The sequence below is a fragment of the Apium graveolens genome, chromosome 4 (genome assembly GCF_009905375.1).
Source record: "Apium graveolens cultivar Ventura chromosome 4, ASM990537v1, whole genome shotgun sequence".
Classification (NCBI taxonomy): domain Eukaryota; kingdom Viridiplantae; phylum Streptophyta; class Magnoliopsida; order Apiales; family Apiaceae; genus Apium; species Apium graveolens.
Window position 1 is genome coordinate 254,746,134 of NC_133650.1, and position 24,489 is coordinate 254,770,622.

General features: G+C 36.1%; 1 protein-coding gene across 1 annotated transcript; it reads left to right on the top strand.

Moving 5' to 3' along the window:
- The first annotated feature begins 18,652 nt into the window (after positions 1-18,652).
- LOC141719525 (uncharacterized) lies at positions 18,653-19,330 on the top strand. Its single transcript, XM_074521904.1, has 2 exons — positions 18,653-18,928; positions 19,034-19,330. Exons 1-2 carry the CDS (start codon positions 18,653-18,655, stop codon positions 19,328-19,330), a joined length of 573 nt encoding a protein of 190 aa, XP_074378005.1.
- The last annotated feature ends 5,159 nt before the right edge of the window (positions 19,331-24,489 follow it).

Below are 24,489 nucleotides of genomic sequence, written 5' to 3' on the forward strand. Positions count from 1 at the left end.
ATCAACATGGGAGCAGGGGATGCCTTTTGAACGTTGGTCTCAGCAGTTTTCAACATAGCCAATAGTTCGGTGGGGTTCTTATCTATCTCATTCATATTGTAATTCATCACAAATTGAGAATAACTGTTGTTTAAAGATTGCAAAATTAGGTCAATCTGGTGCTCCACAACAATCGGGGCACCCAACTTGGCAAGGTACTCAATATACCCAATCATCCTTAGAACATGCGGTCCAACCGGATCACATTCTCCCTACTTACATGCATGCAACGATTTGAAAGTATCAAACCTCTCCTGACGAGCCTGTCCTTCAAACATACTTTTAAGGTGCTCAATCATATCATAAGAATCCATATTCTCATGTTGTTTCTGAAGTTCAGAACTCATGGTCGCTAACATGAGACATTGAACATCCGTGTCATCATCGATATGTTTCTGATAAACATTATGTTGAGCACGAGATGCTCCTTCAGGGAGAGGTGCAGGGCGAGGGATATCTATGACATAGAGCTTACACTCTTGTCTGAGGACAATTTTCAAGTTCCTCTTCCAGTCAAGGAAGTTTGTTCCTGTCAGCTTTTCCTTCTCAAGGACTGATCGCACAGAGAAGTTGTTTGAATTGATTACCATTTGATATCTACAATGTTTAAAGTGCATAAGATAAATTAGTTTACAGATGATTATTAAATTATGTTCAAGCGATTATTCATATATATTCAAAATATATATCTCCCACTATTTTATCAAATTAATAGCCCTAACTATTAATTTATAAAAAGTATATTATATATACTTTCTAGTGAGCCAAGATCCAAATTTTCACAACGTTTTAGTTCAGTTTTGGCTTTACTCCTAAAACATGATTCAATAAGGTAGACAACATTTGTCAATTATATCAACTATATAACTCTTGGATAGTTTAGTGGAACAACATTTATTCTTATTTTCCAATAAATCTCACCAAACTCTATGCCTCTAAGTTCACAATCCTATTATGGTAACTTAGTTAAGTTAAAACCCAAAGGTCTAAAAAGTATCATATACTTCAACACACCATCCCACGATAGATGGAAGTACTTCGCTCTGCCGAACCCACTCCTTATCGATCTAGGGGTTAACACGTTGGACATATTGGAAGGCATCTAAATAACTTAATATAAACATTAGGGTTTTGTTAGTATTATAACGATCATGATCCCATCATAAAGAGATTCCCAATTTTTTCTTGAATAAAATACTTTAAATCAATACTCGTCAATGGTTTGATTTCCAGGTAGTGGAGAAGTCACATCGGTCTCACTTAAAACCCACAGCCTTACAAGTTCTATGAACCCGTTGTTGACAAAATCGCCCCATGTCGGAAATAAAGAAGATTCGTATTTCATTATGTGTTTTATAAACACGAGAATCTCATAATCGTTTGTAAATTTTAAAATCTTGAGTTATTACAGATTTTATCTTGTTTAGGCATGGCATGGGTGACGTATCTAATACAAACATTCATGCATGATTAATCTAATTAAAGCATGCATCATTAATTATTCTATGCATACATTCATACATCAATATGTAAAGTGCAATAAAGTAAATGTGTATGATTATGGCCCCATCCTATGTGATCTTTATCAAGCTCATGATAAATATCAAGGTCAATCAAATGTGGTGATGGAAATAAATACAACTACTTATTACATAAGTCTCCTTCTTTGTTTAGACTTCTTGTATGCCTCGTCTTCTTCTTTATTTAGACTCCTTGTATGTCTCGTATTCTTCTTTGAATCACCTCCATTGGATAGCCTTCTTGAGTCTTCAATTACATTACATGATTGAAAGTAAAACTAATCTAATGAACTTACAAGAATAACTTGAGTTACATTCGAGATTTATGATTACAAAGATTGACGACATACAAGTCGTATTTAAAACCAAAACCAAAACCATTACACTAAGGTTGAAAGGCCGTAACCATCCACCATGCTCATACAACACATAAAAGCATGTTAAAACACATAATCTGATCTTAACATATCATATTATCCATGATCTAATCATAAAAGAAATATGATAAAAATCAGAAAAATCAGAATCAAATCAGAAAAACAAGAATCACTGTTTTCGGGCAGTAAACGACGTCAAACGCCTTACAGACGAGTAGATGATAGCATTACTATCAGTTTTGTTCAGACGCTCGTTTACCTATCGAATAGGGTATTCGTTTGCGTAAATCGGACACCAGACCCAGATTTCAGCAAATCTGCAGGAGTCAATTCAGAATCCGTATCTAATACGATTCTAATTATTAGAATAAACATAAATCTTGTATATATCAATATATATACAGATTACATAATTATCTTAAGATATACAACTCACATGAATATCATATATTCAAAATCATACATATACAAGCATATTATATCAACATCAAATCATGGTGAATCACGTACATGCTCATATATCAAAAATGGTTAAACACATAAATGAATTAAAAAAAATTCGCAAGTAGCTCTGATGCCATTGAAGAGTTTTTAGCACATAAACGCAACGAAAAACGTAAATTTAAATCTTAAAAATCGAAATCCTCCGCAGGTTCATGCGAAAAACAATATTTAATTCGTAGTTCAGTATGTTTACCTTAAGAAGCTTTACAGTAATGGAAAGATGGAGGTCTTGAATGATTGTAACACCCCCAGATCCGGGGTCGGGGATCCGGGTTGTCACGAGTTCCATTTCCCTTAATAACACCCAATCTTAATAATTACTCAACTACTCTGTACTGTGACCCCACAATAAACACACACACCACACGTTATAGTCTCAGAGATGAACATCCAAAAATAACCACAAGTCATTTTATTCCACAATTATCTGCCAATACACCTTAAAAGGTTTTCTGAATAAATTTACATTTCTTTGCCATTATTACAATTCATAAATATACATAATCTGGTACATTAGAAGTTGAAAGCCTAGCCTATTGGTAGCTCCTACCTCAGCTACGGCGGCATCAATGCTTCTAGAAAACTGCGGAACGTCTCCTAATCGCTTGCGAATCGGGAGCTTGGTCCTGTTCATCCTTTCTATCTGTTGTTGTGTGATGAAAGAAGAAAGCAAGGGTGAGCAGCAAGCCCACCAAAATAATATGTATAATGATTAATAGTATATGAGCCTTCTCTTAGTACTCATGAAAGTCTTGGTCAAAAGAAATGAACCAAGTTGATATCTTAATGCGATGAAGTCGCAAAATATTCAGTATATATATATATACATATATACTTTTCAAAATATTGGAAGTCCTCTTCCATGCATAATATACACAAAGTCCCAGTGTATAACTGTATAAAAAAAATATCGTTGCAAGGTGATCTCATATATCTAACCTTGTCTCAACGTTTTTCTGAAAATCATTGTCATTCATAAGACAATTATTAATTAGATATAAGTTTAAAAGATGAAGTTACAAGATACCCCAATATACTTATATCTTTCCCAAATACTATTTGAACTACCACCGTTCAAGTTATAAATTAGCTTCAAAAGTTCATCACATAGATGAGACTATAAGACAAGATTTGAATAGATTAAATCTTTAAAATATTATCAAAATAAAATGAAGTTACGAGATACTTCATTTGATGTAAACATCATTTTGAAAACTTGACCCTGCCAACACTCAACAATCGCCCAACCGTAGCATTTCTATCGAAGTGCTCTGGGTAGTGTTGCAGAAATTATCCAATTGGATGATGAACTCATTACGGGAGTTTGCCGCGCCAGGAAGACCACTTACGATGATCAGTCGTAGTAGTACAACCCCACCATTTTCTATATGTAGAGGAGAACCTGTCGGATTTACTTGTCAACCGAACACTGAACTCCTAAGGAATGGACCGCCTTAGCGAAACTTCCAGGCCATTTGGGCCAATATAATAAGGCTGGGCCGGCGCTACTCGGCCACTTACGCCACTCCTAGTTCAGATGAAATCCATGACTCTGAAACGTAAAGCTCGTCCCCACTTTCCCCAAGTAGAAACTTGTTGATACGGCTCCATCAAGAAGTCGTATCTATTTGGAAAGGAGAACTCACCGATATTTCCCAGGCGATGCCTGTTAATGGATTAACTTGTTCCAAGAATTTTACTTCCCGAGTGTTGGGTAAGTAATCAATTCATTTATCAAAACAGCAACCTCGTTGCGAATATAAAACATACCACAGAGCCGGATCCCTCAGGTTTTGAGCGAGTATTTAAATCCCCTTCGAAAGGAGGATCTTAAAAAAATGAGTTTTGGGATCCGCTCTAACTTTTAAAAATCATTTTGAAGACTCGCAAAACATTTTTAAGAATGTTTGGAGTGAAGCTGATTTAATGAAGTAAATCAGTCCCCAGAATATTTAGAAAATGTCTGAATATTATTATTTAAATAATATTCCCATAAAGAATAATCTTTATAAAATAATTGAAGTAGAAGTATTAAAACTTATACTTGAAATGAATAGCAAATAATCAAAGATATACTTATACGAAAGTAATATCTTTATTTGAATAATCAAAAATAAGTTTGATTATCGACACCTTATTCTTTAATAAAATAAAGAATATATCTCAGCAAATAATCGGAGTCATAGATCCTCAAATGAATATTCAAATAATATTCAATAAATAAAATAAGCTGAGTCATAATACCTTGAATGAATATTATAAATAATATTCATTAAATAAAATAAAGGAGTCATACATCCTCAAATGAATATCCAAGTAATATCCAATAAATAATGTAAAGGAGTCATAAGTCCTCGAATGAATATTCAAGGTAATATTCATTATAAAATAAAGTTATAGAATAAACCTTATTCGATTAATAGTTCTGAAAACTATAACCATATATATATATATAAAATCTACTCGGGATCCTCGACTCCCGGTTTTAGAAAATGTTTTCACCTTTGGGTCCCTATACTAAGGGTATATGCAAATTACCGCTATTCTCTAGCATAGGTATTATTAACTGAACCAACAGATATATATGGCAAGAATACGAAACAGGCATGCATATATATACCATATCAGCATGCTTCAATATATCGCAAAATTTGCTAATCAACCAACATGCATCTATCACAAGATAATGCATATACATATATACATCACAACAACAGTATAACGGGTAGAAAACTTGTTTGAGCGACTTGGGGTGATAAAAGGCTCGGGACGAGTCTGGTAACCTATAAACAACAAGTAAGTTGGAATTAAACCAAAGTCACTTGTAAATCTATACTTTAACTAACTTAGACTCTAACGCTTGTTTTGTGCTTACTGATTTGCTTAAGTCACCCGGGTACCCTCGGCTCCACCATTTTTAATAATTTAACCTTTATGAGTTTTAAGGCGATTCCTTCGCGAGTGTCTTACTAACTGCCTAGCACACTTACCATAAATGTTTCATACATTAATTAACCCTTTTTGGTCTTTAACCTATGTTTCAAAGTAAGGCGAGGGGAAAAGTTTCGTTCGCGAAATGCCGTTACTTGAAACGGTCGTTTCTCCTAAACCGTGCATCGGAATCGAACGAACTACATATCAAAACGAAGCTCGTAACATGAGATATCTAGACATGGCAATGGTCATAATCTAGCAGGGGGTTCTCGGGTCCTAATGTTATGCACAAAAACAGTCTAAAGAAAATCGGACGTTACGACGGCTATGTTTACGCGATTTCCAATATTTTAAACCATTCAAAACCCTCCCAATTCAACCTCAAATCCAACATACAACCAACATCCATCCTTATCACATCATAACAACCCCAACCAATTCAATTTTAACATTCATACTTATGCCTAAGCTTAACTTTAACCATACTTAAGTTCTTTTAATCAAAACCACAACATTTACCATTCCATTTCACTACCATTTCAATTCCCAAACTCTAATCACAACAACAAGCTACAATATCATCCTAATAATCAAAATCATCTTATAATACATAGGAATCTAGGGTTTGGAGATGGTATACCTTCCTTGAAGTGGTGGGAGGAGCTAGGAAGCCTTAAGAAGCTTTGAGAAGTCTTAGGAATGCTTGGATCTTCAAGGAAAACAAGAAAAACTTCAAGTTAAAAACTTGAAAACACTATTCATAGTCTTCTTCTTTGATTAAATGAAGAAGATGGAGAAGGAATTGATGGCTTAAACTCATGATATAGCCCTAACTAAGCATGAAGATGATTAGGGAATTAACTCACCAATTTAGGAAGCTTGGATCTTTGATTTTAAATTTCTTGCTCTTTTGAATAGTAAAAAGCCGAGAGCTTCTTCAAGAACAAGCCTTGGTTCTTTTTGATTTTGATGAAAATGATTTTACTTGGCTTGGTTGCTTTGTTTTTATGTTTGATTTAGTCAATTACCTTGTTGCCCTTGAATTTGTGTGGTTCTCATTCAACCACACCTCCTTCCTTCCAATGTCATGCTTGTGTCATCCTCATGATGTCATTCTCCCCTCGTCCTCTTTCTATTGGTTGGATGACATCATCCCCACTAATCCCCTTGATTAACTTCCTAATCGTTTGCCTAATGACCGCTGATCTGTTATACGGTTCGCTTAACTTTCGTTCTCGTTTATCGTTTGAAGGATCATACCCGGGATCTTATTACTTAGGTTCCCTTAACCTTTCTCAATACATTATATTTCCTTTTATGATCCTCTATCATAATCCTTTAATTTAAATCCTTTTTTTTATCCTGTTACCTTATACTCAATTCTCTCCGTATCTAGTGGATTTCCGGGAAAAATCCAAGTGTTCGGGAATTGAATTCTGACGATCTTTACATACACTTATATCCCATATAAAGTACTAATAAAATCTCAGAATATCCATATCAGAACCCCTACATAGTGTGGCATGAAAAGTTTTCTCATTCAGCTAAAACACTATTCACAAGGGTTACAAAAAGTTCAAAATTTTGGGGGTTATTACAGTCTCCCCTCCTTAAAAGGATTCCGTCCCGGAATCAAATTGAAAATAAATAGGGATACTCTCTTAGCATTGCACTCTCTAACTCTCGAGTAAATTTTCCCACATTGTGGTTCTACCATCAAACTCTTACTAGTTTGATAACCCTTCTCCTAAGCACTCGTTCCTTCTTAATCTATACCCTTCCTGGTTGCTCCATATAGGTTACGTCTGGTTGCATGTCTATGCGCTCCTATGCCCCTATTTATCTGGCATCCGAATTACACTTCCTTAACATTGATACGTGAAACACGTTATGACTTGCTACATGTTCTGGGGTAAGGCTAGCTCATATGCTAACTTCCCAATACTTCTTAATATATCCAAGGGTCCAACAATTGGTGGACTTAGCTTTCCTTTCTTTCCGAATCTCATTAATTCTTTTCAAGGGAATACTTTTAACAATACAAGGTTGCCTCCTTCCTATTCTTTGTCCTTTCGTGTCAAATCGACATACTTCTTATGTCCTTCCTGGCTACTACCAGTCGTCCTCTGATTAGATCTATTATATCCCTGGTCCTTTGGACTACTGCGGGTCCGAGCATCTTACGCTCTACAACTTCATCCTAACATAAGGGAGATCGACATTGTCTTCCCTCTAGGATCTCATAAGGCGATATCTCAATACTGACATATGATCCATTGTCGTAAGAAAACTCAATCCGCGTTATGTGATCATTCCAATTCCTTTCAAGTCTATTGCACAGACTCTCATTATAGCTTCTAGCATTATAGCTTTTGCTTCTTAATACCCATTCTTTTCCAGTTCGTAATCGCTACTACCTTCCGTTCCTAATATTATACTGGTTATACTTTTACTCGTTAGCGTTCTATAACCTTTTAATAACCACGTCAACCTTAGTATCACGAATGTGTTTCCATTCCGAATACCACCACAACTTTATTACTACTTTTTCAGCTGTTTCTATTTCCCAAAGTTTGATCAATCATATAGAAGTAAAGGAATTTGTTGAGAGATCACTATGATCATGAACACTTGTTATATCACATAGTTAGTACAGAAGGTGGCCAGCCTTTAGTACTTGACAAGCAATTAAACAATAGCTGGTATCCTACTCGGCTTCTATCACACAGATAGATAGTCATTCGGCAATACCTCCCATTCTAGAAGGGTTGTTCTTCTCATCTTATATGAAATGAAAAGAAGAGAAAAGACCGAATTGAAGAGAATTGTATATATGAAAAAATATACTGCCACAAAATATCTGGCTTGGAACCTACCTCTGAATTATAGAGGTTTGTCATAGGAGAACAAAACATATGTGTATATATATCAACATCAAGCATTATAGCATCGTATTTCACATGCCTAAATATTTGCTATTCCGTCCATCCTTCTATGGACCCATGCTCTTCCTTGAGCTTATACACAATCACCTTTGAAACTCCCTCGATATCGAAAATCGAACCCGGGATCTCATTCTAGACATCATCGTTACTAGAATTCTATGCTTGCACCGCAACCTTCCTCGTATAATAATACGACTCTCTATTGATAAGAAAGAATAAATATTCAATAGGTAGATACTCTACTTAATTAGTCTATCAATGATAACTTATACACTACCACGACCCGATTAGTGGTACTCAATCTCAACACCCATTCCAATACAACTCTCACGGTTGTAATCAGCTCATTACTCGCAGAATCATTGCTGCCTTACTATGGTCCACCACTGACCTACTGTAGTCATTCATTTTCCATAAAGTCTTAATAGCTAACCATACGGAGTCCATACATCTCGTATCTAACTCTTCTAAGGAGGTAACATGATCACCGTTTATGATTCATGAAGAATACTCCTGAACTTGACGTACTTTCATGACATGAAGTAGATAAAATTGCAGAAGAGTTTCGCTCAAAGCAACGATAGCAGGTTAATACCATTCGTAATCATATGCCTTCAATAGAAGACTTAACTCAAAGGTTTGTTTAGTCCTTTTTGAAACATGGTCCTGGCTTATCTCAAGATAGGACCTTTTAAGATAGATAGCCCGTTCATGGCGATTACACGAATTAAACCTTTACCAACTACTATTACGGTTGGGTATTGCACAGTCATCAGAAGGAATGTCAATCTTCCAAACCATAATACAATCTGCATAGCTTTAACCATCATCACTGTATTCCTTTGGCAAAAGCGCCTATAATTATCCTCTTACCTTTAAAGTGTCGGCTACCTCTTTGGCCTTTCCTGATAGTAAAATTTCCTTACAGTCAATGTCATTTTAACCACCTCCAAATAAATTTTCTACCTCATTTCAATCACTGCTTATGTGAAGATGTTTTCCTTAAAATCTGGTGAGAAAAAAAAATATCACCATTTTTCCATAAGTTATTGCCTCAGTCTTTAGAGGTTAATCACTGTCATGACTGACTCTCAATCATAATTAGAACATCTTTTATCTTAAGTCCTAATTGCCCTGAACAATTTCGACCATTATTGGTTCGATCCATACCTTCTCGTGGTTTAACACGTGCCTCACTTGGCATCATTATAATTACGTCATATTTCCTTTATCAACATTTCTATTCTTGAGAATTTTGAATTTTACCTTTCTCCTTGTAAAACCTCTAAGGTTATCCTTGAATCGTTCCTCCTGTATTCCCTAGATACAGGGCATATCAAAACACCATTTACTAATACCAGAATCATTGTCTATATACTTCTGAAAAATTTCTCCACTGATTCTTAAAGGTTGTTGTTACATTAACCCTTTCCAAATCATACTGTCAAAACTCATACTGTCCCTATTAAGGGTGAAATGCCAACCTTTATGCATTCCCCTAGGATTCATTTTAAGTTATCGAAGTTATATCCTTAATCTCATCTTTAAAAGGTACTTGCATCCTTCCTTGGACAAATCAAGTCATATATCCTTGATAGATTATCTTATTCATCATTCCCATCTCGATAGTCTATACCTAACTTCATAATAGCATCCTTATTCAAATTGAGGTCAATCCATATGGCCTCCAAAAGATAACAAGGGTCATCCGCTTTTCTTTCCTGATTTGGTAATGATAACATGGATGTTCTGGAAGATATTGGTCGTGTTCAACGTGAACTTCTTCTTAATAATTCCTTATTTACTTTTGTTGTTTATCTCAACAGTCACCTCAATGTTGGGATATCTCTCATACCTGGCGTCTCCCTTTCTGAGTATCGAGCCACCGGTCTTACATTTCACATTATTGAAGGTCACTTCCTTCATCCAATTTTCCTACTTTCCTACTTTCTTGTCTCCTTAGTCTATCCGCGTCTTATTATTTATCCTTCGAACTATCTAAAGGTTTCCTTGAATCCTCCCAACTTAAAGGGGATAAAATATATGTATCTCTTATGCCTTCAACCATCAATTTTAACTCATGGTAAATCACCCTCATCCTGACGATTACATACTTTTCTATTTCTATTGCTACGAGTCTTTAGGGTTTCCTCATACCCATTTCCTTATCATTCCTCCAACTCTATCGCCTTTGTATTCCTTTCCACTTCAGTTTCTTTTTATTTTCATTTCCATTACAACCATTACCTGAACCAACACTACATAAGCATTGATTTCAACCATCCCGTCATTCTGGATTCGTGTCCTCAGAACGAATCTTGACAACTTTTACATCTTAGATTCATAATTCATCATACTCGTCTGCCTTTGTTCTGGCTCTAAAGCTTTTACACTATCTCCTTATCTTTGGGAATTACTTTCCCGAAAACAATTGACTGAACTTAAATCAGTTTATTCTAACCTCTGGCTCCGTGCCTTTCTTGGTCTTTCACCAGCGGGTGGTCTCTCTCTTAGGAGGGTAAGTGACAAAAACGGTCTTTTGTGGTTCATCAATCATTTTGAATCTCAAATGATTCCTATATTTCCTTTAGCCAGGCTCTTGCCTCGGCTGGGTCAGCCTGTTCCTTGGAACTCTGAGAGCTTAGCGATTTAAAGGTCATGAAAGAATTTCACACGACATTGTTTCCTCAAGGTGGTGGTTGGGAATAAAATATAAGTTCTGTTTAGACAGGTTCATGAATTTTCGTATAGGAGTACCGTCTCGGGTCTCCTTATCTCGCTCGACTTTTGCTTTCTTAGTCTAAATATTTCTTCCTACTCCCCATAATTGGAGTCATCTTTTAATTTAAAATCTTTATTTTCCACTTTATTATATTCCGGGTTCTTTATATCTTAATTGCGACCTCCCTGATTATCACGTTCAAGGTTTGCCCTTCATCTTATTCCTTGTGGGGGCATATTACTTGGAAAATTTTGAGAATCTCCGGATATGTGTCTTACTTACTTTGCTTAAGTCTTCCCCTCGTTTAGTCCTTGCACGATTGCAAATTATGAATTCTTAAGTTCGATAAACTTCATGACACTCTCTTAAGTGTTAATAGAGCAATTAACAATGTGATTTATCACAAACAAACTGATCTGAACTGAAATTAACGAATATATACATAACCATTTGTTCGAGGGTACAACAACTGAACATATTAAAGAGGATTACATCATATGAACTTATCACTCCTATCCCAAAAGTACTACCACAGATAGTCATCTCGTCATTAAAACTAATCATTCATAACTTAGGCTAATCCTCCAAAAGCGGTGCTACATAAAACCCTTGCTTGATTGCTCTGGCTCTGCACACTACCATGGATTAAGAGATGCGAGCACGCACGACATCCCTAACCTGCTCCATCACAGAGGTGATGAGGTCTAAGATAGTCGCAAGTAGAGCTGGATCAACCTGACCCTCAAGATGGCCTCTAGCTGTAACACGGGTGGTAGCCTCAATCCTTTCCAAGCTATACGCTAATCCTGCCGGAAGTATCCCACCCTCAATCCTTGGTGCCGTAAGTCGATCCAACAGATCACTCCTAACATTTCGGGCCTCTGACAGGCCACCCAAAGTCATATGATAATCAGCGATAAGAGAAGCCTGAGTGGTAGCATCTAGCAGTCCATGGGGTGCAGGTGGTGCAGACCCAGGAGATCCAAATGGATAACCAAGCACGGTATCAGGTGACAATGGTTCAGGGGATAAAGGTGGCATTCCCTCAGTATGTGCTGGGCTCTGTACAGGGGAGGGAACAGGAATTGGTGGAACCTCATGGGTGTCTACAGGAGCCTCTGGAAGAGGGTCTGATACTGGTATAATTGGGGTCGTGGAAGGCCCCACTCTTTCTGCCCTCATTAACCTTTGTGCCCTTGGTAACTCTTCATCCTCTAGTGCCACCCTCGTGGCCATTCTTGCTCTGGTAGTCGCCCTGACTACGGTCATCTGTTCCTCAACGGTCCTTTCTTCATTCTCATCAGGATCCTCCATGAGATCCTCCTCAGCCACAATCCTTTCTGAAATAACATCCTCAACCGCAACATTCTCTATCTAAACCTCATCCGGTCCCTCATTAGGGTACTCCATCGGATTCACAATTTGATCTCCAACTTGTAATAAAACATCCTCATGCTGATGCTCCTGAACCTCAAGGTTTGGTGCCCCGCTGCCCTATACGAGAACAAACTATGTTACTATCACGATACTTATAAGGGTTCCCGTAAGGGTTTTAACTGTCAGTGCTACGTTAGGTAGCCCGACTATGAACTTGGCAAGAGTTCTTATTATCTTAGTGAACTTATTATCTTAACGTCACATCATCTCTGAGGTTTATAACGCTTAGCTCTGATACCATTTCTGTAACACCCCCAGATCCGGGGTCGGGGATCCGGGTTGTCACGAGTTCCATTTCCCTTAATAACACCCAATCTTAATAATTACTCAACTACTCTATACTGTGACCCCACAATAAACACACACACCACACGTTATAGTCTCAGAGATGAACATCCAAAAATAACCACAAGTCATTTTATTCCACAATTATCTGCCAATACACCTTAAAAGGTTTTCTGAATAAATTTACATTTCTTTGCCATTATTACAATTCATAAATATACATAATCTGGTACATTAGAAGTTGAAAGCCTAGCCTATTGGTAGCTCCTACCTCAGCTACGGCGGCATCAATGCTTCTAGAAAACTGCGGAACGTCTCCTAATCGCTTGCGAATCGGGAGCTTGGTCCTGTTCATCCTTTCTATCTGTTGTTGTGTGATGAAAGAAGAAAGCAAGGGTGAGCAGCAAGCCCACCAAAATAATATGTATAATGATTAATAGTATATGAGCCTTCTCTTAGTACTCATGAAAGTCTTGGTCAAAAGAAATGAACCAAGTTGATATCTTAATGCGATGAAGTCGCAAAACATTCAGTATATATATACATATATACTTTTCAAAATATTGGAAGTCCTCTTCCATGCATAATATACACAAAGTCCCAGTCTATAACTGTATAAAAAAAATATCGTTGCAAGGTGATCTCATATATCTAACCTTGTCTCAACGTTTTTCTGAAAATCTTTGTCATTCATAAGACAATTATTAATTAGATATAAGTTTAAAAGATGAAGTTACAAGATACCCCAATATACTTATATCTTTCCCAAATACTACTTGAACTACCACCGTTCAAGTTATAAATTAGCTTCAAAAGTTCATCACATAGATGAGACTATAAGACAAGATTTGAATAGATTAAATCTTTAAAATATTATCAAAATAAAATGAAGTTACGAGATACTTCATTTGATGTAAACATCATTTTGAAAACTTGACCCTGCCAACACTCAACAATCGCCCAACCGTAGCCTTTCTATCGAAGTGCTCTGGGTAGTGTTGCAGAAATTATCCAATTGGATGATGAACTCATTACGGGAGTTTGCCGCGCCAGGAAGACCACTTACGATGATCAGTCGTAGTAGTACAACCCCACCATTTTCTACATGTAGAGAAGAACCTGTCGGATTTACTTGTCAACCGAACACTGAACTCCTAAGGAATGGACCGCCTTAGCGGAACTTCCAGGCCATTTAGGCCAATATAATAAGGCTGGGCCGGCGCTACTCGGCCACTTACGCCACTCCTAGTTCAGATGAAATCCATGACTCTGAAACGTAAAGCTCGTCCCCACTTTCCCCAAGTAGAAACTTGTTGATACGGCTCCACCAAGAAGTCGTATCTATTTGGAAAGGAGAACTCACCGATATTTCCCAGGCGATGCCTGTTAATGGATTAACTTGTTCCAAGAATTTTACTTCCCGAGTGTTGGGTAAGTAATCAATTCATTTATCAAAACAGCAACCTCGTTGCGAATATAAAACACACCACAGAGCCGGATCCCTCAGGTTTTGAGCGAGTATTTAAATCCCCTTCGAAAGGAGGATCTTAAAAAAATGAGTTTTGGGATCCGCTCTAACTTTTAAAAATCATTTTGAAGACTCGCAAAACATTTTTAAGAATGTTTGGAGTGAAGCTGATTTAATGAAGTAAATCAGTCCCCAGAATATTTAGAAAATGTCTGAATATTATTATTTAAATAATATTCCCATAAAGAATAATCTTTATAAAATAATTGAAGTAGAAGTATTAAAACTTATACTTGAAATGAATAGCAAATAATCAAAGATATACTTATACGAAAGTAATATCTTTATTTGAATAATCAAAAATAAGTTTGATTATCGACACCTTATTCTTTAATAAAATAAAGAATATATCTCAGCAAATAATCGGAGTCATAGATCCTCAAATGAATATTCAAATAATATTCAATAAATAAAATAAGCTGAGTCATAATACCTCGAATGAATATTATAAATAATATTCATTAAATAAAATAAAGGAGTCATACATCCTCAAATGAATATCCAAGTAATATCCAATAAATAATGTAAAGGAGTCATAAGTCCTCGAATGAATATTCAAGGTAATATTCATTAATAAAATAAAGTTATAGAATAAACCTTATTCGATTAATAGTTCTGAAAACTATAACCATATATATATATAAAATCTACTCGGGATCCTCGACTCCCGGTTTTAGAAAATGTTTTCACCTTTGGGTCCCTATACTAAGGGTATATGCAAATTACCGCTATTCTCTAGCATAGGTATTATTAACTGAACCAACAGATATATATGGCAAGAATACGAAACAGGCATGCATATATATACCATATCAGCATCCTTCAATATATCGCAAAATTTGCTAATCAACCAACATGCATCTATCACAAGATAATGCATATACATATATACATCACAACAACAGTATAACGGGTAGAAAACTTGCCTGAGCGACTTGGGGTGATAAAAGGCTCGGGACGAGTCTGGTAACCTATAAACAACAAGTAAGTTGGAATTAAACCAAAGTCACTTGTAAATCTATACTTTAACTAACTTAGACTCTAACGCTTGTTTTGCGCTTACTGATTTGCTTAAGTCACCCGGGTACCCTCGGCTCCACCATTTTTAATAATTTAACCTTTACGAGTTTTAAGGCGATTCCTTCGCGAGTGTCTTACTAACTGCCTAGCACACTTACCATAAATGTTTCATACATTAATTAACCCTTTTTGGTCTTTAACCTATGTTTCAAAGTAAGGCGAGGGGAAAAGTTTCGTTCGCGAAATGCCGTTACTTGAAACGGTCGTTTATCCTAAACCGTGCATCGAAATCGAACGAACTACATATCAAAACGAAGCTCGTAACATGAGCTATCTAGACATGGCAATGGTCATAATCTAGCAGGGGGTTCTCGGGTCCTAATGTTATGCACAAAAACAGTCTAAAGAAAATCAGACGTTACGACGGCTATGTTTACGCGATTTCCAATATTTTAAACCATTCAAAACCCTCCCAATTCAACCTCAAATCCAACATACAACCAACATCCATCCTTATCACATCATAACAACCCCAACCAATTCTATTTTAACATTCATACTTATGCCTAAGCTTAACTTTAACCATACTTAAGTTCTTTTAATCAAAACCACAACATTTACCATTCCATTTCACTACCATTTCAATTCCCAAACTCTAATCACAACAACAAGCTACAATATCATCCTACTAATCAAAATCATCTTATAATACATAGGAATCTAGGGTTTGGAGATGGTATACCTTCCTTGAAGTGGTGGGAGGAGCTAGGAAGCCTTAAGAAGCATTGAGAAGTCTTAGGAATGCTAGGATCTTCAAGGAAAACAAGAAAAACTTCAAGTTAAAAACTTGAAAACACTATTCATAGTCTTCTTCTTTGATTAAATGAAGAAGATGGAGAAGGAATTGATGGCTTAAACTCATGATATATCCCTAACTAAGCATGAAGATGATTAGGGAATTAACTCACCAATTTAGGAAGCTTGGATCTTTGATTTTGAATTTCTTGCTCTTTTGAATAGTAAAAAGCCAAGAGCTTCTTCAAGAACAAGCCTTGGTTCTTTTTGATTTTGATGAAAATGATTTTACTTGGCTTGGTTGCTTTGTTTTTGTGTTTGATTTAGTCAATTACCTTGTTGCCCTTGAATTTGTGTGGTTCTCATTCAACCACACCTCCTTCCTTCCCATGTCATGCTTGTGTCATCCTCATGATGTCATTCTCCCCTCCTTGTCCTCTTTCTATTGGTTGGATGACATCATCCCCACTAATCCCCTTGATTAACTTCCTAATCGTTTGCCTAATGACCGCTGATCTGTTATACGGTTCGCTTAACTTTCGTTCTCGTTTATCGTTTGAAGGATCATACCCGGGATCTTATTACTTAGGTTCCCTTAACCTTTCTCAATACATTATATTTCCTTTTATGATCCTCTATCATAATCCTTTAATTTAAATCCTTTTTTTTTATCCTGTTACCTTATACTCAATTCTCTCCGTATCTAATGGATTTCCGGGAAAAATCCAAGTGTTCGGGAATTGGATTCTGACGATCTTTACATACACTTATATCCCATATAAAGTACTAATAAAATCTCAGAATATCCATATCAGAACCCCTACATAGTGTGGCATGAAAAGTTTTCTCATTCAGCTAAAACACTATTCACAAGGGTTACAAAAAGTTCAAAATTTTGGGGGTTATTACAATGATCACCACGTAGCCCGTCGCTGGAACGATCTACTCCTTGAAGGTATCCACACGAATGATCGCCCGGAGGATGGGTGTGTACTAGAACGTTCTTGAGGCCGCCTTCTTGCCCTCTCTATCTCTCTTCAAGCTGCTAGGGTTTATGTTTTATCAAATAAAATGTGTAACCCTAATTCTATTAGAAAAAGATATTATATAGGCAAGAGCTAATGGGCCTCCAACCCTAAACTGAATTTTAGAGTTATTATTATTATTATTATTATTAAATTTAAAATTCTAATTATTGTATTATTAAGTCTCACTTAATCATCCAATAACTTAATTTCGGATTTAATATTAATTTCGAATTTCCTATTTATTTATTTAATTAAGTTACACTTAATTAATAACAAATAATTCGAATTACTTACATTTAATTTAAACTCGAATTCAAATTAAATAATCCTCCAATCATTCTTTGTGTGACCCTTTAGGTTATTATTATGTTGGCAACAATTTTAAATTTAATTTAAAATCTTAAACAATGAGCGGCATCTAGTAATACATCATTGTTACCCAAGTAATAATAATTAAATCGATGATCAATTAAACCTTTCGTGAATAATGTACAATGTAATATAATCCCTTTAGCCTTATATTATAGATCAAACTCGAGGCATGCATTGTGTCATCCTCTATTAACGTTCGATCCTTCTTTCCTTGATCAATGAGTAAACTATTAAAGAAATCAGTATTTGAGCACGGCCATGCATTTTTATAGTCTTACTCAATCAAGAGGCCAATAATATCACTCCTTTAATAAAGGAAGGCTAAATCCCATATAGATCATTCATATTTCTCATACGATTCATAATGTACCCAATGTCTACTTTTATTATTACCCGGTCAAGGATAACTTTTAATAGTATGAAAGTATATTAATTCTCGTATAGAAATATAATGATTTCAGGTCAAAGGACCAATACTTCATTAACACTGTGAGATTAACTTATGACACTATAAACATGTAGTATCTCACAACGGGTCAATCCAGAACCATGTATTTAATATATGTGCCTGTGTTTTGACTTTAGTATCACCATACCTATGATCAATGAGATGTGATCATCATCCAACAAACACACTAGTCTCAATGTATTTATTATCGTCCCTTAACAATAATACTTGACTAGGGACCTTTAGAAATATCAATACTATTCTCATAATCTCATTTCTAAGTCACGTACTTAGAGATATAGATTTACATATCATATTCCAAGGACATTTATTAATCCAACATCTTATCGCAGAAAATAAAGATATAATAAATTACTAAAGAATAATCCATATAATCATAATTAATAATCCAAATGTTTCATAATATAAACATAATAGTGTTGTCTCTAGGGCACAAACACTAATATTTGGTGGTGTTACATCCACCTCCTAATGAGGAGGTTTTAGAGGAGTTTCCACATCCCTGGCGGATTTTGCATGTGGATGGAGCAGTTAACAATGGGGGAGCAGGCGCGGGCATAGTACTCGTGGCTCCGGAAGGCCATCATTTGATGAGTGCAATTCACTTCAAATTCTATGCGATAAATAATGATGCGGAATACGAAGCATTGATCAACGGTCTTAAGATTGCTTTGAAAATGGGAGTGCGGAACTTAATTGCAAAGAGCGACTCAGAGTTGTTGGTGAACCAGGTAAATGGGGGGTTTCAAGCTCGAGGACCGCGGACGGAATTGTACTTGAGGTGCACGCGGCGCCTAATTGGGAAGTTCAAAGAGGTTAGGCTGCCACGGGAAAAGAACAACAACGCAGATGCCCTGGAAAAAATGGGATCCCAGCATCAGGCTATGTTGTTGGAATTTATACCCTTAGAAATCCAGGAGATTCCTAGTATCCCAGAGGTAGAGGTGATGCAGGTAGATGAGGCTCCCAAGGAAACATGGATGACGCCCATTCTTGATTATATTCACAAGGGAGCACTTCTTGAGGACAAGTTCAAAGCTCGATGACTCCGCTACCAGGTTGAAAGGTATGTGGTATATGATGAAAATTTGTATAAAAGAGGCTTCAATCAACCGCTGCTCAGATGTGTCGATGAAGAAGAGGTAAATTACATCTTAAGGGAGGTACATGAAGGAATCTGTGGTAATCACTCGGGGGGTAACTCGTTGGCGATGAAGGTTTTACACCAAGGTTATTATTGGCCTACGATGAAGGAGGATGCCGCGAATTTTGTCAGAGCATGCGATCGCTGCCAGCGCTTTGCGAATTACTCATCTATGCCAGCGACGCTCTTGACGCCTATGGTGAGCCCATGACCATTTTCCATGTGGGGGATTGATCTTATTGGAGAATTTCCTAAGGCTAAAGGAGATGTCAAGTATACAGTGGTAGCGGTTGATTACTTTACTAAATGGGCAGAAGCTATGCCGCTGGCAACTATCACCATAAAGAAGATTAAAGACTTTGTCTTTAACTCTATCGTGTGCAGATTCGGGATTCCTTACAAACTTGTCTCTGACAACGGGAAGCAGTTCGATAGCAAGGAGTTACGGCAGTTGTGTGAGGATTTGAAAATTAAGAAGGAATTCGCAGCGGTTTATCATCCTCAGAGTAATGGACAAACGGAGGTCGTAAATAAAATAATAAAACATACCCTTAAAACCAAACTGGAGGAGCGCAAGGCGAATTGGCCAGAAGAACTCCCGAAAGTGTTGTGGTCTTACAATACTACACTAAGATCTACCACGGGAGAGTCTCCGTTTATGCTCACTTACGGGTACGAAGCTATGGTTCCCATGGAAGTTGGCTCAGGATCGCTGCGCAGAGATCGTTACACAGAGGAAGATGCAGGAGTTAAGCAAAGGCTTCACTTGGATCTTTTGGAAGAGGCGAGGGAAAACTCCCAGTTAAGGCTCGCGGCTTACCAACAGCGTGCTGCAAGGTACTACAACAAGAAGGTAAAAGGGACAGTTGCTGAAGGTGGGGGATCTGGTGCTCAAGAAGGTGATGCCAAACATAAAGAATCCCCAACATGGAGTATTTGGGGCTAATTGGGAAGGACCATACAAGATAAGAGCAATTTTGTGGAATGGGACTTATCATCTTGAAGATTTGGAAGGAAAGCTGGTTCCACGAGCATGGAACGCGGAGCATCTTCAAAAGTATTATCAGTAAGGTGCGGCTTTGGCCCCTTACATATCTATTTACATTATATACTTAGGGCTGAGCCTAAATAATAGGGTAGAAGCAATAAAATTCATTCTAGCCTAGGGGTAGTGCATGTACTACTTACCTTCGAACTAGTTGAAGGATCAATTTTCGAATAAATTCCCCACAGAGCATAGTAGCCGGGGGACTGGTGCACTTTTGAAACTAGAGCACATTATTAATAAAAAAAAAATTAAAAATTTTCCAATGGCTGTTTGCTTGTAAGTTTGCTTGGTAATATGACGCGTTCTCATAACAGACGCGCCCTGAGAAGTACTCCTTTATTTACGATTGCAGAAGCACGACTTTTAAAGGGGCAACAAAAGAAAACTCAGGTGAAACTGGAACTAGGACGCGTTTTGGGGCTGAGGACGCGCCCAACCTATGACTTACCAAATGAAATTTGGCGATATAGGACAAACATATACGTAATCTTGGTTGATGCTCCTTTAATTTTAGCATTCCATAACTTAAAAAGAGGACACGTCCTGGCCTAGGATGCGTCTATACTGATGGCAACCACTATGTTATTTGGGGATATGTCGAAGTACTTATCTTCAAAAATAAAAGGATGACGCGTCAAAGCATTAGGACGCGCCCATATATTGTGCGTTGCATAACAAGAATTTAAACAGCCAAAGTACATGGATTAATATAACGTATCTTGACGCGTCCACAAGGCAGGACGCGCCTTACAATCTATGGTGCTAGAATTAAATTAGTAAATAGGGAAGACGCATCCTAAAAATGAGGACGTGCCCCTGCAGGACATCTTAAGCAAAAGGCGACGCGTCCTCAGCTTGGGACGCGCCCATAAGTATGACATAACAAGATGATCAAGAAAGTAAAATACGCATGGAGATAATTAAAAGGGGAAAACCTTGTAAAAGTACAAGCAAAAATAATTTAGAAATAACGAGTCATAAGTTTACAACTTGCAAAGCTTAAAAGGGCCTGCACCTTTAAGATAGTTCAAATAAGAAGATTTATAAATATAGAGCAGGGGGCGTGTCCTGTGATTTAGCTTGGTCTTTTGGAGGAGAAGGTTGGGGTGGAGCTTGGTGTGGAGAAGGGGTAGGACACGCGTCTTCCTCTTCCAAGCCAAGGATGATCCTCTTGCTCTTGATGGAATCCGAAGCTCTGACTTTGAAGTCATTTAACCATTTCTGGGTATCTTTGTAATATCCGGGATATCGCGTGTAATTATTTTACTAATAAAAGAGTTTTAATGTAATTATTATGTGAATTTTGGTGAATTATCTGTTGATTGATAATAATATTTAGATGTATATATGTGGTAAAATATGAGTGTGTTAATTTTATTATGTCCATAATAAAATATAGATAATTAAGGTATTTTTCTGGTAATTTTTGGAATATTATATAATTTTATATTGATTTATGAATTTATTAATTATTTTCTGAATAATTATAAAATTATTTTATAAAGCCGGGAATCGTCCAACCTCAACCGTTTTTACGTTTTTACAAACCGAAATTCTTCCGAAAACTCCTTCCTAACCTAATATGATTGTTCCGGACATTTTTAATGTTTTGACTTTTTCAATCCGGATTACGGTTTGACCCGTGCGCGTCCCGGCGCAAAATTTTCGATACGCTAACCAATTTTGTTAATCAATAAAGCCCGTGTTCTCGAAAGACGAGATAATATTACATTATTATCATATAAAGTATTTTATAAGAAATCCGGTTTTGATAATTATCCGAAACTGATATCAAATCGGATCGTTTTTGCAGTTACTTAGCGGCTAAGTAACTAATTTAACGATCCAAAACGATCCAACATGAACCAATATTCCATAAATATATATAGCCCTTTTATTATTTCATTTTATTCGTAATAATCATAATTAATCAGTAAACAATAAGAAATACAGAGAAAAATCCTAAAAACGATACGTTCTTGAGAATCAAACGTACGAACGAAGGCGTTATCGAACTTCGATTCGGGCGTGCAGCATATCAAAACGAAGCTCTTGAAATCTTCTTTCTGAATCAATTATCAGTTTTTACCCAGAAATCAAGGTATTTTTCTAATTTAACTATTTTAATTCGAATTAAATATGGATTAAATTATGATTTTTTGTTCATGATGTTTTTAATATGATTTGATGGCATAATCGTGTAGATCTTTTCTTCCTGGTCAATTTGGTATATTATATGTCAAAAATCGAGTTCAATAACATGTAGAAAAGTTGATTTGATTCTTGAGGTTGAATGTTCTTCGTGTTCTTGAATAATCTCACCAGAAAATTTAACTTTTTGGCCGGATTTTTGACTCGTTAAACCTGGGAACGTATGACTTATACCATTAAACAGATCGTGTGATAAGCAATCGAATGATGTGATTGGATTGAACAGAGGATGAACATTCGTGCTCGCCGGAGTTTTAAAACTCGACGGCGGCGGAAACTTTGGTCGCATTTTACGGACAAACGAAGTGTTGTTTGCAAGAATGAACCCTGCAGACGTGTTTATGGGCTACCGGAGAACGTTCCCTGCCATTTTGACATGATTATGTGGTGTTTTCAGGCCCGCCATGGAGTTCCGGCCGGCGAGGGCTGGAGGTATGGGTGACTGTGACAATTACATCTTAACCCCCGAATTTTTATTAAATTTACGTTTTTATCCTTCTGTTTTAAAATCCTTTAAAAATTAGATTTCAGTTTTCAAAAATTTTAAAAATTAGATTTCTGATTTATTATTTTCAGAAAATATATTTTCTTTTTATAATATTTTCATAAATTGTTTTTTATTATTTTAAAATTTTTAAAAAATTCATTAATTCTTTTCTGAAAATTATTTTTAATTCTAAAATAAATCTTAATTATTTAATTAATTAATTTTAGTTGATAATTAATTATTTAATTAGTAAATTAATTTAAATATTAATTGATTAAATAATTTAATTAGTTATTAATTAATTTTAATTGGTTTAATAATTAGATTTAATTATTTAAAATTGATTTAAAAATTCCGGAAAATAGTATCGAGCTTTAAAATATTATTTTAAATTATTTTCAAGGCTCGATAATTATTATAAAATTATTTTAAAGCCATATTCGGGTATTCGAACTCTATTATTTAAGTATAAAATGATTCACTATCCCGTTTAAATTCCAAAAAATGTTCTAAAATTCGTAATAAATATCTGGAACATCATTTTAACCCCGAATCCTCTTTGAATAATTTTTTTAATTAAATATCTTACATGCTACGTGTTATATGTGATCTAATTGATGCGTAATATGATTGTACATGTATTGTTTGACTATTTTATTCATAACTCTCAATTCGTACGTCGGATTTGGGTGAAACGAAGGGTAGTTAGAAGCTAGTAACGAAGAGAATGTGATGAGACGTAGTGTTGATAAGTACATGTGATATTTAACAGAGGAAATGAGGCGTAGAAAAGGAAAGCAGATAGTCAGTGAGTAGGAATCACCTGATAAGTGCTAGTAAAGTGAAGGCGAATTGATAAGGCAAGTGTTTCTTTTCCTCTTGATTATTGCAAGTATTTTGGATTGTTCTTCATTGTGTTGCAATTACTCTAAACGGTTATTATTCTATATTGTAAGTACTTTAAAGTACTTAAACCTAAACCCTGATTCTTATTGATCTTGAGCCATAAGCCTGTTTCTTCATAAACCGTTGATTGTTGAATTCACATATACAAACCACACCTATATGATACTAATCCACAAATACATACCTACCACATACTGATCCCTGATACGAAATTGCTTATCATACCATCCCTTATACCTTGTGTAACAGAAGACCAATTCTTGTAATTCTTGAACCCTTGAGTCTTCTGCTTTCTGTTTCTTTCCTTGATTGAAACCCACCCTTTATGATTTCTTGGTCATTTCATGAAACTACAGACCATCCTTTGTTTCAAAATAAATATTATTTATGATTCAACTATTGAATTACATTGCTTATCGTATTGTGATTCTAGAATTGGATTGTTTTTTAATATGGGCCAGATTCGTGGTCGGACCAGATTCGTGGTCGGACCAGATTCGTGGTCACTATTGTGAATATGTTGTGTACTTGATGATTACCTAAACAAAACATCTAAGTAGATTTTACTTAGTGAAATAATGTAGCACTCGACGGATAAGAATTATAGTCCCGACGGATAACTCATTATAGTCCCGACGGATGATTAACTTATTATCCATCGAGTGAGTAGCTTATGTAATAATAAGTTTGTAGTACAGTGTTGTATGCACCTTTGTAT